Source organism: Thrips palmi, unplaced genomic scaffold (genome assembly GCF_012932325.1).
Source record: "Thrips palmi isolate BJ-2018 unplaced genomic scaffold, TpBJ-2018v1 HiC_scaffold_4, whole genome shotgun sequence".
NCBI classification, from domain to species: domain Eukaryota; kingdom Metazoa; phylum Arthropoda; class Insecta; order Thysanoptera; family Thripidae; genus Thrips; species Thrips palmi.
This window is the reverse complement of record NW_023144631.1, coordinates 5,137,260-5,152,565: the sequence shown is the minus strand read 5'-3', so window position 1 is coordinate 5,152,565 and position 15,306 is coordinate 5,137,260. Positions and strand designations below refer to the sequence as shown.

At 52.2% G+C, this 15,306-nt stretch overlaps 2 protein-coding genes across 3 annotated transcripts; one reads left to right on the top strand and one right to left on the bottom strand.

Annotated features, from left to right (window-relative positions):
* Positions 1-52: 52 nt before the first annotated feature.
* On the bottom strand, positions 53-4,342 carry LOC117649037 (ras-related protein M-Ras-like). 2 transcript variants are annotated; one of them, XM_034391407.1, is made up of 5 exons: positions 4,086-4,342; positions 3,641-3,860; positions 3,406-3,559; positions 3,174-3,336; positions 3,009-3,092 (listed from the first exon to the last, which is right to left on the bottom strand). In XM_034391407.1, the coding sequence occupies exons 2-5, from the start codon at positions 3,831-3,833 to the stop codon at positions 3,009-3,011; spliced, it is 594 nt and encodes a 197-aa protein (XP_034247298.1). In that variant the 5' UTR covers positions 3,834-3,860; positions 4,086-4,342. The 2 variants fall into 2 exon arrangements, with proteins under 2 accessions (XP_034247296.1, XP_034247298.1); XM_034391405.1 differs by lacking the exon at positions 4,086-4,342 and having other exon boundaries at positions 53-3,092; positions 3,641-3,833.
* Positions 4,343-6,429: 2,087 nt separating this feature from the next.
* Positions 6,430-15,111, top strand: LOC117649241 (acetylcholinesterase-like). Its single transcript, XM_034391810.1, has 14 exons — positions 6,430-6,913; positions 8,473-8,603; positions 8,801-8,970; positions 9,458-9,553; positions 10,437-10,595; positions 12,014-12,173; positions 12,250-12,438; positions 12,617-12,831; positions 13,078-13,264; positions 13,438-13,625; positions 13,803-13,953; positions 14,033-14,171; positions 14,399-14,673; positions 14,842-15,111. Exons 1-14 carry the CDS (start codon positions 6,900-6,902, stop codon positions 14,850-14,852), a joined length of 2,085 nt encoding a protein of 694 aa, XP_034247701.1. The 5' UTR covers positions 6,430-6,899; the 3' UTR covers positions 14,853-15,111.
* Positions 15,112-15,306: the final 195 nt, after the last annotated feature.

Sequence of the window (15,306 nt, the reverse complement as noted above, 5' to 3'; positions counted from 1 at the left end):
TTGGGGATAGTGATAATGTACAGAGAAAGGGAAAAAATCAAAATTCAAAAAGTCAGTTTTCTATACTTTTTATTCACTACTACAGTAAGTTACTTGAAATGAGGCAACTTGAGCCAACAGTGATTAGTAACATGCTACATATTGTCTCACACAGACACTACATACTTCCACTTTGTGCCTGTTTTAATTAATAGGCAAATATGCATTTCAAATGCTACTTGTGTAAGTTTTATATGGTGCCAATACATAATGGCAAGAATCAAGCAGAGATGCCATCTATTCTCACAACAAGCACAAACACAGTTGCTCCAGTAATCCATTTCTAAGAAACACAGCCTATAAAACAATGGGCAATAAATAAGAATATAAAATAGTGACAAATAACACACAAGATAGTTATAGATAAAAATAAATAATCGACCTTTTTGGCTTTTATCACAAAACAGCAACCAGGAATGCAGGAAAACTGAGGGAAAATAGTGATACACACAACCAATGAAACACCCTTCGCACTCAATTTATAAATGCCAACTTGCTATTTAAGTGGAAAGAACTACAACATTCAGAAAGATATGGCATCACAAGCAAAAGCTAAAAATGAAAATTTAACAGGTGTTATGATGATTGTTCTGGTGACACAAAAAATCAGGGCAGGAAAACTTTTTTTTTTTTATTTTTACCAATAGGAACAGTGTAAGTGGAGGTGATGGAAAAGATTTTTAAGAATTGCAGAACAATAAGGAAGACAATTTTCCAGGATGAAAATCAAAAGAAAATCGAAGATAAATGGTAATGAGTTTAACGAGGCCTTATACACTAGACTTGTGTAACAGTGCAAAACAGAAATGCTTCCCACGAGCTGACACTAAAAATAAATAAATTAAAGCTCTATTATTTTTTAAATATACGTTTTTCTTTTTGTACAGAAATCTCTATTTAAAATTCTAGGCGTCCATAAGGGATTGGAACTGGCCAAAACAATAGCTTGGTTACAGTTCCTGACTAGCTTAGTATGGTCCATCTGTTCTCATTCCCGTCCTCTTCAGTGATTCCACAGCACCCATTTTCAGGGAATGTCAGAAATGATCTGAATACAAGCTCTTCTCTTGTTTTCATGACCAGGTATCAGCCCTTGAGTCAGTCTGAATTTCAATTTTACGGAAAGACATGGGGGCTTCATATTTGGACACACCATGTTGCTACTGTACAGATTCACATGCTGCAGTTAATTAATTGCAGCAGTTTGGCAGACACAAATCAATTGATGTAATGCGTTTCCTAATGCACAATAAATGCATACAATCATAAAGGACAAACAATTCATGTCTTCTTCTTAACTTCAAAAATACAAAACACACCAACAACAATGCATCCCCTACGCCCCATCCCTCATTCAGTGTTGAACTTTTGAGTGGTAAGCAAAATCAGAACCCATTGGTCACCCAATAACCACACAAATGTATCACTTACACAAATTTAACACATTCAATAGAGGCATAAGAAAGTTAGGCAAATGGACAAATATTGACTTAATTATGTTCCAGTGTATGAAAATAAATTTTCATTTCCTAATTAAGTGAGCATTGATTGCCACTTCTGCGGCAAGGCAATCAAGACAAGTTACAAGCATCATTTTAACTTCATCAATCCATAAGGCCATTATCAAGGTCATCCATCCTTTTGATGAAACATGTGTACATCATTCTTAAATTCTATGAATAAAATTAGTCTCTGTAAATTGTAGCAATATCTTGTTTGTAAATAGACAATAGCACTATGTCAACGCAAAATTTGTGCTCATGTGAAGTCCAATGTTTCAAGATAACACAAGAGAGAAAAAAAAACACGGAGAGGGCAAGAGAGAGAAAAGCAGTCAAATAATGACTCACCATAGTAAAATAATGGTGGCCTCACAATGGACGCAATGGGTCATTGGAACAAGAAACTAGCCGTGCAGCCACCGAGCCTGGTCTTGCCCGATGAGAGGCCACCGAGCACCTTTGGTATTTATAAAAAAGTCAATACATGCATAGCTATTAGTGCCATTATGCTGAGAAAAAAATCAGTTAACATTGATCAATTTTCTTTTCTAAAAGAAATTCAACTAACGGTATCAAAATATTTGCTACGTCAAAACATTGGTTTCCTTGACTGATCATGACACAGATCATATGTAATAAGTACTGCATGTAGCCTCCACAAATCTGGTAGATCGCACAATGTAGAATACCACAAATAAAAAACAACACACATTACAACCACCTACATCACTACACACAGTTATCTTACACAATACAACACAAAAGCAAGCTTTGCAAATTTAGGTCACAATGGTAGACACACAAAAATGGTCATATCTGGAAAAAAAAGTTGGCCAACAAGATTTTTAATTCAGTCCAGGCAATGTGTACTGCTATCAACAGACTAATAATTTAGGTACAATATTTAGGTATCCATCCAACAATTCTTTAATCTATTAATTCACAACTCCAGAATTCATAATAAATAGTAGGTACGTAATATTGAAGTACTAACTCCATTTACTACTGGGCTATGATAGGGGCCATTTTGTTTTGTCTTTTTTAAGTAAGGGGTGGGGAGAATCCTGTTAAAATCACAATGAGGAATTAATATCCCTGATAAAATGCATTGAAAGTTATGGCAGTGCTGTACATGTCATCACACTTTCTTGAAACAGATAATTAAGTGATCCAGTAACAGCTTTAAGAGATGTAAACAATCAATCACATTGCCTGCTTTGTTGTGATTATCAGTATTAATGAAAGCAGTGAATTAAGAACCTGAGATGATAATTTTCTCACAAAGTGATACATAAGCTTTTTCATTGACTCGTTTGCTGTTAAGAACAGAGTTCCACATGTGAGAAGTAGAATATAATTGAGTTACTTTATGGCAACCATGTTGCAAAATACTGGTGGTTTTATCCTCCACTTGAAAAGCAAGTAAGAAACCGAAATCAGCCACATCATGTGGATAAACTCTGGTGCTCACATCACAACACACTTATTGGGGCGACGTCTGCGGTATTTAACTTGCTCAGCAGGTGGCTGATTCCGTATGGTCCTCACCACCTTCAATGACAAAATACAAAAAAAATTTTTAGTAGAAACATACAACAAAACAATGACAAAGACATGATCTGAGAATCATACCTCATGAAATGCAGCATCTACATTTAGAGGAGGGTCCTTAGCACTTGTCTCTATGTATGGAATCCCAAGTCTGAGAGCCAGATCTCGCCCACTTTCCTCGGTGACCTTCCGTAAATGAACTAAATCCACCTTGTTTGCCACCAGCAACATTGGGTATACATCCCTATAATAAAAATGAAGCGTAAGTTCCCTCTTATCACAACTTGCGTCATTGTAATGGCAGTTAATGTACCTGTCTTTCACACGCAGAATCTGAGTGTGGAAGTTAACAATGTTCTCATAACTCTGTACATCTGTTACAGAATATACAAGAAGGAATCCATCTCCTTTCCTCATGTATTGCTCTCTCATAGCACTGAACTCTTCTTGCCCAGCCGTATCCAGAACTGCAAATAAAAATCATAAAGAGAATGAAAACCAAGGTTAATCAATACTTCATGCATTTTTTTTTACAAGCACAAACTTACCGTCCAAAACACACCAAATTCCATCAACTTCCGTATGTTGGATGTAACTGTCTTCAATTGTTGGATCATAATCAGTGACAAAGAGTTTCTGAAAGAATTGAATTGTGATGGCACTTTTTCCAACGCCACCATCACCCACGACGACTAATTTATAAACAGGGAGATTTTCACTTGCTGGAGGTCGCGAAGCCATGATGTGTGATGATTAATAATAATAATCCTGAAACAGATTGGAACCCACGAATAAATCAATCATTTAAATAGAATTTGCAACTGATTTTGTACATGTTATATTTTGGAACTTCACAAAGTAATTAACCAAATATGCCTCAGAAGATGAAGACAAAGTTTTAGGCTGTCATGGCCCAAACGAATGAAGCAAATTCGGAATAATGTTGACATTTTGTATGCAGCCTTTCCAACCAGTCAATAAACCTAGACTTGCCTGCTTAGTGCTGATGACCGAAAACGCGAAAAAGGCTTTGGACAAAGAGGGGCAAATGAGAGTAGGCAACACGGCAACACCTAAACCATCAGAAGAAATAGACGCAGCACCAAGGCCATGAACCCCGAGAACATGGAGCCAGCCCACTTAGCTCTCTGCGCCTGCGTACTACCCCCAGCGACTAGACAGGCAGGCAACCCGCCGAGCGCGTCGGAAAGGTTAGGTCCAGCGCGGGGGTGGTCGTTTGACAGGTTGGGCTGGGGGGTTGGGGGCGGGGGGCGGGGCCGCCTCTGGGAACGGAAGTAGGGGAGGGGGAGGGGAACAGCGGAGGGAGGGAAGGCACGGCTGGCTTGCCAACACCACAACCTCAGTGCAGGAAGAAAGACTCGCTTGCAAAGGGAACCGGCTGAAAAGGGTCGGGTTCAAAACCGAATTGAGTTACTTTCAGAAATGAATGAAATTCACGCGTTCGTTTCTCTGTGGCGTCAGCCACCGCAATAATGCATTTTAGGGTCGTGGTCGCTGTGTGGTTGGTAACAAATGACTGACTCGGAGAGCGATAAAAGGCGGGAGATCAAAACAGCACCTTACTAAATTGTTCACTTCATTTCAGTTTCTGTTTGATGTAATATTAGTTTGAGAAAGTCAGTTTGGAGTCATTTACAGACTGAAAACAAACATAAATATTTTAAAAATAAAAACTGAAGAACTTTGTCATTTTGAAAACTGTATCATGGCTAACTTTTTTTTTTTTGAAAGAATAATCATTAGAGAGTCAAAGTAGAATTTCACCAAAATGTCATGTCAAGCTGGGGTTCTTCTAAAGGGCGATCGGATGGTCAACAGGTATTTCAGTGTTCTCCGTAAAAAAAACTATGCCAAAAAATTTCAGATGTAATCCGACTCAAAGATGTAATCCGCACTTGCTGACTCCGAATCTTCGAGCGTCGATTGCCTTTGGGTTTCGTCAATTACACGTGTTGGTCTACCACGACTGGTGCTGAGTGGTATGGCCTGTCAGGGTCTGTCAGGTATACCACCAGCTCTACGATTAGTTGGGTAAAAAAGACGGTTCGCATGAGCGGACCCCGAAAAGTTCGTCAGGCACCGCTTTGGATGTTGGCCGATTGTGGATCCGGTCCCAGCGGTCCCAGCCTGGAGCACTGGCGAAACAAAGACATCAAAACTATGCCCTGAAGGGCGTAAACGACTTACGCCCCTGGAACGGCGTCAATCGTTAATGTCTTTGAAAGGGCATTAAAATTTCGCCTAAAAGTCCTATACCATTCACGCCCTTAAGGGGCGTAAAAGACTGTTTGCCCTAAATGGCGTAGTTTTTATGCCTTTGTTTTACCAGTGAGGAGAGGGGGGGGAAGCTCTTTCTACCTACTGACAGGGGCAAAGTGAGGCCTTTTTCTACATTTCGGCGGTAATCTAGGGGCCGAAAGGGGGTCGATTGTCCCCCCCCCTCCCCTCCATCTGGATTCGCGCCTAGTGTTGGCAAAAAGTCACACCAAGTAAGTAGGCAACTTTTCCTCACCTCTCCTTCCGGCCGGGTCCTCTTTGCATCAGTCACTGTCTGACCAGTGTAATAACACCATTTTCATGACAGAAGGTGCCAGAAAAGGCCAAAATGAAACAAGCAGGTAGAACGCTAGGCAGCGTCTTGTACCCGACAGGTTTCGCGATGATGTGCCTTGGATGGGATAGTATATGACTGAACTGGTTGAGATACAGAGACAGGTGAATTTCGGCGCGTGGCGATCCAAGGGCGTGTCGCGACCTTGCAAAATCTCAGCCGGATCGTCTAAGTTGTTTTGGGTGACTGGGTGGGCACGCGCCAATCAAATTTATTTGAAAAAAAAAAAAGACTTTCATTCAACCAATTATCTTTTGAATATATTTTGAGTTTTTTAAAAAGTGTAGTCCGATTTCTATTTATGAAATCACTCAATGAAACTGGTTTGAAACTTGCGGGTGAGGGGCTATTAATCTCCTCCAATACATGAAATCATGTAAAATAGTTCCATGGGAATGTTTTGGCCCCTCGCTTGTGTCTGCAGTCAAGCGCGGATTCCTCTTCCCTACCCCTCCCGCCCCCTAATTGGCCCCTAGATGGCCGCCTGGAATGACGGCAAAAGCCGCACTTCACCCCTGTAAGTCCAAAAGTACCACTGTGCCCCTCCCTCAGGCCGACTCTGGATCCGCCACTGTCCGCAGTCCAATGAGGAGGTAAGTGCGCCAAAATGTCGAAAAGACGGCGGCTCGGCTGGACTCGGCTGGACTCGGCCGGGCAGGCCGGTCCCACTCGGCTCGTCCGGCTGGGCGGCAGGGCTCCTCCCCGCCGCCAGCTGTGATACGCCCGGTGTTTCAGATCAGTCGCTGATTGTACTCTGCGGCTGTCGCTGGCTTCGCTGGCTTCGCTGGCTTCGCTGGCGGGCGGACCATCGGCCAGGCCATCCCACGGACGGGGAGGACGCGCCAGACACTGTGTATACGACATCGAACAGCTCGAGCACCTGATCGCCGGGAGAACAACACACGGAACCTCCGGGAAACAACAGCAACTCGAACGCGGCTGGAAGGTGTCCAGGAGCACCCTCGGCAACTTCAGTCACCCCCGCACCCGGTGCATCGGTGCCTGCGTCGTCTGGAAAACTTTGAAACTTCGTAGTGCGCGGACCGGATTGAGGCCAGAATATCAGTTCAAGTCAGCGAGAGGTATTGGAACCTAAGTGCGAGAAATTCCGAAGAAATCGCCATCGCGGGGTGACACTCGGACAACGCCGAGCAGCGCGTTGGTGCGCAGTCTCAATGAGACTCTCAAGGTAGGTAGAGTGTTCCGGGGGTTGAATCAGACTGGGTGTTGCAAGCGTCGAAAATTTACAGGGCCTTTTACAGGCCGCCTCAGTATCCGCCACTGGGGTGTTGTGATTCTAGGTTGGTTTGGAACATGCTTCAAAATACGCGTAGCTCAGTGTCAGATGCGTGAAAATTTTGGTTGGCGTTGATGACAATTATTTCAGGCTAATTTTCACTTTTCCTCGGAAGATTGTCTTCAAACTTGTTGATAACATTGTCGTCACGATCTTGTCCATGCACTCTTATGTCAGATGACGTTGACTTATGACATGAACCAAGAGGTGTAAAGTCTAAAATGCGGAAACAGAAAATTGACACGACTGAAATGGATTCCTCGCATTGAAATGAATCAAAAAAAGTATGTCGGGGCCCTATAGTTGGTTTTAGCATGTTTTTATGGTCACGCCAAAAGGTGCGCCAAAAGCCAGCCAAACACCGTCTATTGGACTCCATGATTCTGGTTTTTCCTTTTTTTCTTCGTCTCGGAGGAATCCATTTCAGTCATCAGTTCTCCATTTCCGCATATCTTTCACTTTTCGCCCCATGACATAACAGAACAAGTCAAGGTCGTCAGGCATAACAGAGCAAGTCTCAATAAACATCAAATAATTTTCAAATTTTGAATTTGTTTGCATGATTTTTGAAATAGACCTTGATGTTCACGATAAGACCTCGCAAACATTTATGGCACTCTCCGGCTGGGGATGGAGTTGCAATCGTCGATGAAACGAAGAAAACTTAACGATGTTTTGTCGCTTATCGATTGCCCTGCTTGCATGTTGCAGGAAGTGATTGGTACTCAGTCTGCAAGTGCTGCTCCACTGTTTGGTTTTTGTTTCCGTTTTCTTCTTCTCGAAGCCTGAGCGGCCGAGTGATTCAGAAGATAGGTCTGTCGCCCTGCCTCTCTCTCGCTCGCGCCCTTACGGAGAGCCCCACGAGGGCGACGGAGACAGAGCGACGACTCGACTCTTCTGAATCGCTCGGCAGTACTGTCCGGAAAAGGCAATATGCAAACGACGCGCCGCGCCGCCCGTTACGCGTGTCTGCAAATGGACAATAAGGCGAAGACCCGGAGACCCGCGAGGACCCGCGAGGACCCGCGAGGACCCGCGAGGACCCGGGGGCGGGGAAGCGACGTGCTAAACGATTACTCGCTAACCACGCTGGCGGCGGTGGACGTCTGGATACATACATGGATGGATGGATGGATGGATGGATGGATGGATGGATGGATGGTCATTCCATTGCAGCGCGTGACTGCAGTCACTGGAGTCAGTTCAGAAGCAGACCGGCTCCTGGAGCGAAAGCCGAAGCCGCCCGGAAGCAGGGACGATAGCGCTCCGTGAAGTCAAGGAAGACTAGCGCCGGGAGGGTAGGCCGCGCAGGCACACGCGTGTCCGGCGGGTTGGCCCACCATTGCTGCTGCAGGCGCTAGTGGGCGGGCAGTGCGCAGTGCTTCCAGAGTCCGCCGACCGCACCTCTCCGTGCCTGGCGAGTAACTGAACGCTCTCGTTTGTTGTGACAGCACCGCGACGCCCTCCACGGCCAGGATGCCGGCCTTCCTGGCCCTGCTCTGGGCCTGCCTGCTGCTCCCCACGGCCTCCGCGGCGCGCACGCGCACGCACACGCGGGCCGTCGGCGGCACGGCGGACAACAGTGAGTCGCAGCAGCGTCGTCTGAAGGTGGATGCTGCAGACTGATTCCGAGAGTCCTAGAGTCACTGTCGTCGCTCTGTCTCTCTCGCACCCATAAGAACGCCCCATGAGTGCGAGAGAGACAGAGCGTCGACAGCGACTCGAGGAATCAGTCTGCAGTCCATGAGCGGGGACTAATCGTGTGCCTCACTGTGGCAGGCCTCCCCGACGACCCCCTGCTGCCCAACAAGAGGGGCTTCGGGCCCGAGGTGACGGTGGCGCAGGGCCGGCTGCTGGGCCGCACGCTGTTCTCCACCAAGGGGACGGCCTTCGACGCCTTCTCCGGCATCCCGTACGCCGCGCCGCCCGTCGGGGAGCTGCGGTTCAAGGTGCGTACGCGGATGCGAACGTGGAGTGAAGCCACGCCAAGGCTGTCACTTGGAACCCCTGTCGTGTGTGTGTGTGTGTGTGTGTGTGTGTGTGTGTGTGAGCGTGTGTTTGTGCATTTGCATGATTAGGGACGTCCTTGGTTCAGCCGACGGGACGGTTCAGCATTCCGGTTGCGACAGAGTGAGTGCTGCCAGTGCAGGGCAATACCCCCGTGCGTACCCCTTCTCTGTCCCCCTCCTCCCCTCTGGGTACCTGTCCATCGAACTGAGTGCAAAGGAATCAAGCCGGTTCTCTGCTTGACCGAGGCTTTGTCCGAAGTTTGACGACCCCATCTCACCTTCCCAACCTGCCGCTTCTCTTTCTTTGTCTTTTGTATTCCAGCTGACTCCAGCTACAGTGCTATGCTGGATTGCTGGATTGCTGGATCGCTGCATTGCTGGATTGCCGCATAGCTGCATCGCGGCATCTATTCGTGTCCTGTTGCAGGGTCCGCGCCCACCCTCGCCCTGGCCGGGGGTCCGCGACGCGCGCAAGGAGGGTCGCATCTGCACGCAGCCGTTCTTCAACCTGACGCGCGTCTTGGTGAGTGTCCTCGGTGTCCTGCCTGTCCTGGCGGCGATGCTGGCATTGCGTGCCAAAACAACGCAGGTTTACGAAGACGAGAGGACTGAGGAGTTCGTTATTTTGGCCCGAAATTGGGCTCCTTGGCGAGTTACCGACCCCCTCCGCGGCTTAAAAGCGGCATCTATAGGTAACGGAGACCGAAGAGCAGTCTGCAGGCAGGCAGCGTCGACTTTGCCGCAGTGACGCACGGTCTCCACGATCTGCGGCAAACGTTTAGTTGGGGTGGTATACAAATCGAAATTTTGTATGATTACGATTATTCAGTGAGAGGCCGCAGCGCGGTGCACTGCGAATCCAAGTGGGACAAACCACCTCTCTAAACGTGCGACGCAGCTTGTTCCACGTTATCAAAGTGCAGCCTGAGCCCCACCTTGCAATGGATTTGCATCACTCTACAGCACATGTTTGAATTAATCGTCATTAAACTGCCGGCAAAACCGGAAACACAAGTTGGAAGTACCGCGCATTGGTTGCGCGCGCTAGGTCTCAGGTTCAAGGCTGGACTTTCAAGTCCGCCGCTCACATGACTCACAGCTCAGTCGGTCGGGTCTGGAGACTGATTCCGGGAGTCGTTTTCGTCGCTCTGTCTCTCTCGCATCGACAGGGACGCCCCCCGAGTGCGAGAGAGACAGAGCGACGAAAACGACTCTGGGCTGCCGGTTCTCTCTCCGCGGTCTCAAGGACGCGTCTCGCAAATCGATTCCCTCTCGGTTTCCTCACGGAGTCGCGCGTTGCGATCGCGCCTCTAGGCGACCTACAGGTGTTGCGAACCGGAAGTCACCGGAAGTCAAAGAAAGCCATCACTCATTTTGCTCCTTTGTTTCTGTTTCTGCTCCGCCAGTTTACGCGCCTGCCCAAGTCCATGGCGCTGCTGCGCGGCGAGGAGCTGCCCGGCTTCGTGCGCATCCAGCCCTGGCTGCTGCAGGCCCTGGCCAACATCCTCACGTCCGGCGAGGACTGCCTGTACCTCAACGTGTACACCCCCAGGGAGGCCGCCAGGGTGAGCCCAGCCGAGCCCAGCCCACCAAGCGAGGGCGGATCCGGAGACGGGTAGGGGAGGGGCGGCGGGACGGCGGGAAAATTGCCTATTTACAGGAGCAAAGTGCGACTTTACCTTTCAGGCCACTTTCAGTGGCGGCACCTCATCCCCTCCCTTCCCCCTGAGTCCGCGCCTGCCGCCAAGCCCGGCAGCCCGTCGACCGGTTTGATGGTTTGGTTCGGCGGGACGACGATGGACGCGAGACGAGACTGCCACACGGTCGCGAGGCGCGAGCGGGGCGGAGCTCCCCGTCGTCGGCCGCAGACTGATTCCGGGTGTCGTTTTCGTCGCCCCGTCTCTCTCTCTCTCTCTCTCTCTCTCTCTCTCTCTCTCTCTCTCTCTCTCTCTCTCTCTCTCTCTCTCTCTCTCTCTCTCTCTCTCTCTCTCTCTCTCTCTCTCTCTCCCACTCGTGAGGTGTCCCGTTTAGGTGCGAGAGGCGCAGCGACGAGAACGACCTTGTTGTAGACCTGATTCACGATGACCTTTGGCCCCCGCCAAGGCGGGATGATTCGTTGTAAGTTGGGAAAATGGACACAATCTCTCCCCCCCCCCCGGTGGCATCAGGGTCGGGGACCCCTTTCAACCGCGCTCGGAGCATCTGACAGAACATTGTGTTGTAGTGTTACAGAACGCATGTGGTGGTATTTATCAGTACATTTTACTCTGTATTTCCCTTTCCTCGTACTTGTGGGAGTTCGTCACCTGCTTATCCGGCACGCACTCCCGTCGCGGCCTCAGAGTACACAGAGTGGTCGCCCCCTAATGCGATGGCGTGAACCGGTGTCCAAAAACGTCGAGGTGTAGACAAGGATCAGTCGTTTAGTCTTAATTGATACTTTTCTTCCACGCGCCGTGCGGCGGGCGCCGTGAACGTGCTAGAACACTAGCATACTGATTCCAAGAGTCGCTTTCGTCGCGCTGTCTTTCTCACACCCACAGGGACGCCCCATCAGTGCGAGAGAGACAGAGCGAAGAAAACCCCTTTCGGAATCAGAGCACCTGAAAGGGCCGCGAGGCGACCGCGCGACCGCCGAGTGTTTCCTCGTCGTGCGTCATAAATGATTAGGACTGCGGTAAAAGCCACACGCCACGCGAGCCACGCCACGCCACGCACTCATGCTGCGTGCCGTATAGGTGCGAGAGAGACAGAGCGATGAATCAGGTTGTGCTTCAGACGAGGGGGTAACGACTCGTAAATTTTGGGTCATCCGGATTACGGATTACCAATTTGCTGTCAGCCGGATTACCGAAGTCGTTACCCCCTCGGCTTCAGACCATCGGAGCTCAGACGGGACGGGGTCCATGTCCGTCCTGTCTGCCTCCTTCCCTTTTCTCTCTCCTCCATTGCACTCGTTGTACGAACTCTCCTCTGCTTGCAGTCCAGTCGGGCCGCGGGGACGGCGGGGCTGCCGGTGCTCCTGTGGGTCTACGGCGGCGGCTTCGTGTGGGGCGAGGGCGGCCTCGCGTTCTACGACCCGGACGCCTTCATGGACCAGGGCATGGTGGTCGTCACCTTCAACTACCGCCTCGGCCCTCTCGGTAAGGGCGAACCAAGGCGAACCAAGTCGGCCTTTGCACCTCGTCGATGTGAACGCGACCCTCCCTTTGCTCGCAGGCTTCATGGACCTGGGCCGCGGCTCGGGGATGTCCGGCAACGCGGGCATCAAGGACCAGGCGGCAGCGCTGCAGTGGGTGCGCGACAACATCGCCCAGTTCGGCGGCGACCCCAACAAGATCACGGTGTACGGCGAGAGCGCCGGGGCCGTCGGCGCGCACCTCCACCTCATGAACCCGCGCAGTGCCAGTACGTCCCGACCATCGCCGTCCTGACCGCCCCGCAGCAGACTGATCCCGAGAGTCGTGTTCGTCGCTCTGTCTCTCCCGCACCTGTACGGGACGCCCCATGAGTGCGAGAGAGACAGAGCGACGAAAGCACTGTTCGAAGTGAGTCTGCAGCGCTGAGGCGTGCTTGTTTTCCGCAGGCATGATCCGGGGTGCCATCATCACCAGCGGCAGCGCCGTGCACTGGTGGAGCTCCGTGCCGGCCGCCACCGCGGCGCGGCGCGCGCGCAACCTGGCGCGGTGGACGCCCTGCCGGGCCGAGGCGGACGGCGACGCGCGCGCCCTGGTGCAGTGCCTCAGGAAGGTGCCCGCCCGCCAGCTCGCGCTCCTGCAGGAGAAGGGCGTCGGCGAGGAGGTGAGTCCGCCACCGCGGAGCGCGCGATGCCCATTCCAGGCACACTGCAACGCAGGCACTGGTGGGCGTCGTTTGACTGCCAATTTAAACGCCAATTTTTAGTATTGAAACGTGCCAGTTTCTGGCAAGCCTCTTGAACCGCCATGCCATGAGTCCTATCTCATGGTTCCCCTCTCCCCCTCTCATGGTTCCCCTCTCCCCCTCTCATGGCTCCCCTCTCATGGTTCCTTTCTCTATCTTCCGCAGGAGTGGCGCTACCTCCCGGGGCGCGTGGCGTTCGTGCCGTCGGTGGAGGAGGCCGACGAGGAGGCCGACGAGTGGGACGCGCCGTACCTCACGGAGAGCCCGCGCGACCTGATGGTGGCTGGCAAGACCGCCAACGTGCCCATCATGCTCGGCTTCAACAGCGGCGAGTCTCTCATCATGTTCACCGGTAAGGTGGTGACGGTGGTGCACCGCTCGCCACAGACTGATTCCCAGAGTCGTTTTCTTTGCTCTGTCTCTCTCGCACTCATGGGGCCTCCCTTATGGGTGCGAGAGAGACAGAGCGACGAGAACGACTCGGAATTGGCGGTTGGCGCCCTAACAGCCCCGCGTCCGTTACAGGCCTGACACGCGAGCCCAGCGAGGAGACGCTGCAAATGGTGGAACGCAACGTGACGGGCCTGCTGCCCGACGAGGTCTTCCAGCGCCTCAACCTGACGGAGGCCGAGGACCTGAGCCGCCAGATCAAGCGCTTCTACCTCGGCGACGGGGACCCCGTCTCCCTGGCCGTGCGGCCCAAGTTCTTCGAGGTGAGCTCAACGCCCTTCTACCCACGATTCATTCCGAGAGTCGTTTTCGTCGCTCTATCTCCCTCGGACCCAGACTGGACGCCCCATGGGTGCGAGAGAGACAGAGTGACGAAAGCGACTCTTGCAATCAGTCTGTCGCTTGGCGGTCGCGCCTCACGTTTCCTCTCCCGCCCGCAGATGGTCACCAGCATCTTCATGTACCTGGACACGCTCATGCTGAGCCGGTACATGACGGCCTCGCCGTCGGCCGCCCCCGTCTACCTGTACCGCTTCACGTACGTGGGCGCGCTCAACATGTTCAAGAACCTCCTGCGCATCATGTCCAACGGTGAGCCTTCTTGAAGCGAGTCGCTACGGTGGACCGCCGGAAATTGGTCTTGACGCGGGTTTTCTGTGGGTGTCTCTAGAGGCCTGCCACGGTGACGAGCTCCCCTACGTGTGGCGGATGAGGGTGGCCCCCGCCAGCCGGCCGTTGGGTCCCTCAGCCACCGAGTACCGCGTGCGGGACACCTTCTCCTCGATGATCGCCAACTTCATCAAGACCGGGTACGTCCGCCCTTGCGTCCGCCCGCCCGCCCGCTGAGCAATTTTGAGTTTTGCTTTCGTCGCGCTGTCTCCCTCGCACTCGTGGCGCGCTTCGTGTAGGTGCAAGAGAGACAGCGACGACGCGCTGAATCAGTCTGCCGGGCCCGAAGGGTGGCAAGGTGGAAGCAGGGAGCACGAGTGTGTGTGACCACGCCACTGTCTTCCCTGCCGACGTCGACGTCGAACAGGTCGCCCACACCGGCGGCGTCCGGTCTGAACGTGACGTGGCCGCCGTTCACCGCCATGGAGCAGTCCTTCCTGGAGATGGGCGAGCGGCCCGTGGTGCGCCAGGACTTCCGGCCCGAAACGGTGAGCCTGTGGGACGGCATCTACGGGCGGCTGCTGGGCGGCCCCATCTGGAGCAAGATGGCCGACATCGAGGCGCGCCGAAGACGGCGTCGAGAGGCCGGCCTCGTCGACGAGAAGCGTAGAAGTCGCGAACGACGAGAGAAGGTGATCTCGGGTAAGGACTCGCAGACACAGTCGTTTTCGTGGCACTGTCTCTCTCGCACTTATGGGGCGCTCCGTTCAGGTGCGAGAGAGACAGAGCGACGAAAACGGCTCTCCGAATCAGTCTAGTGGTTTATTCTTGAACCGCGTCACGTCGTTAAAATGTACACTGTGCCAGCAGGTGGCCGTTAGCACGCCCCGAACCGGGGGTGCAGTGCGGCGAAGGCCTCGATGTCGATGAACTCGGGGTCCTGCGGCCTGGCGTCGTCGCCGACCTCCAGCACGTCGTCCAGCTGCACAACCGTCCCTGGCGGCGTCCCTCCGCGCTTGCGGACTCCTTCAACTTCGTCGTCCGGGACAGCGCGGACGCTCAGCGTCCGAGCGGCTACGGCGGCGGGGACCGGCGGTGCCTGCGTCACGTGGAGCAGCAGGGCCTTCTGCACGCCGACGTAGGCCAGGACGCGGGGCGGCGGGGCGGCCTGCGTGTCCGGGGAGGTCTTGGAGGCGGTGGGCTGTAGGACGACGGGGCCGAGCAGCGCCAGGCGGCCGGGCACAGGGCCTCCAACGCCTGCAAGGACCGCCTCTGCCGGTGGTCCTCGTGGACCGCAGCCGACGCCCCCGACCGACGGTGTGCTCTGCCGGCTCT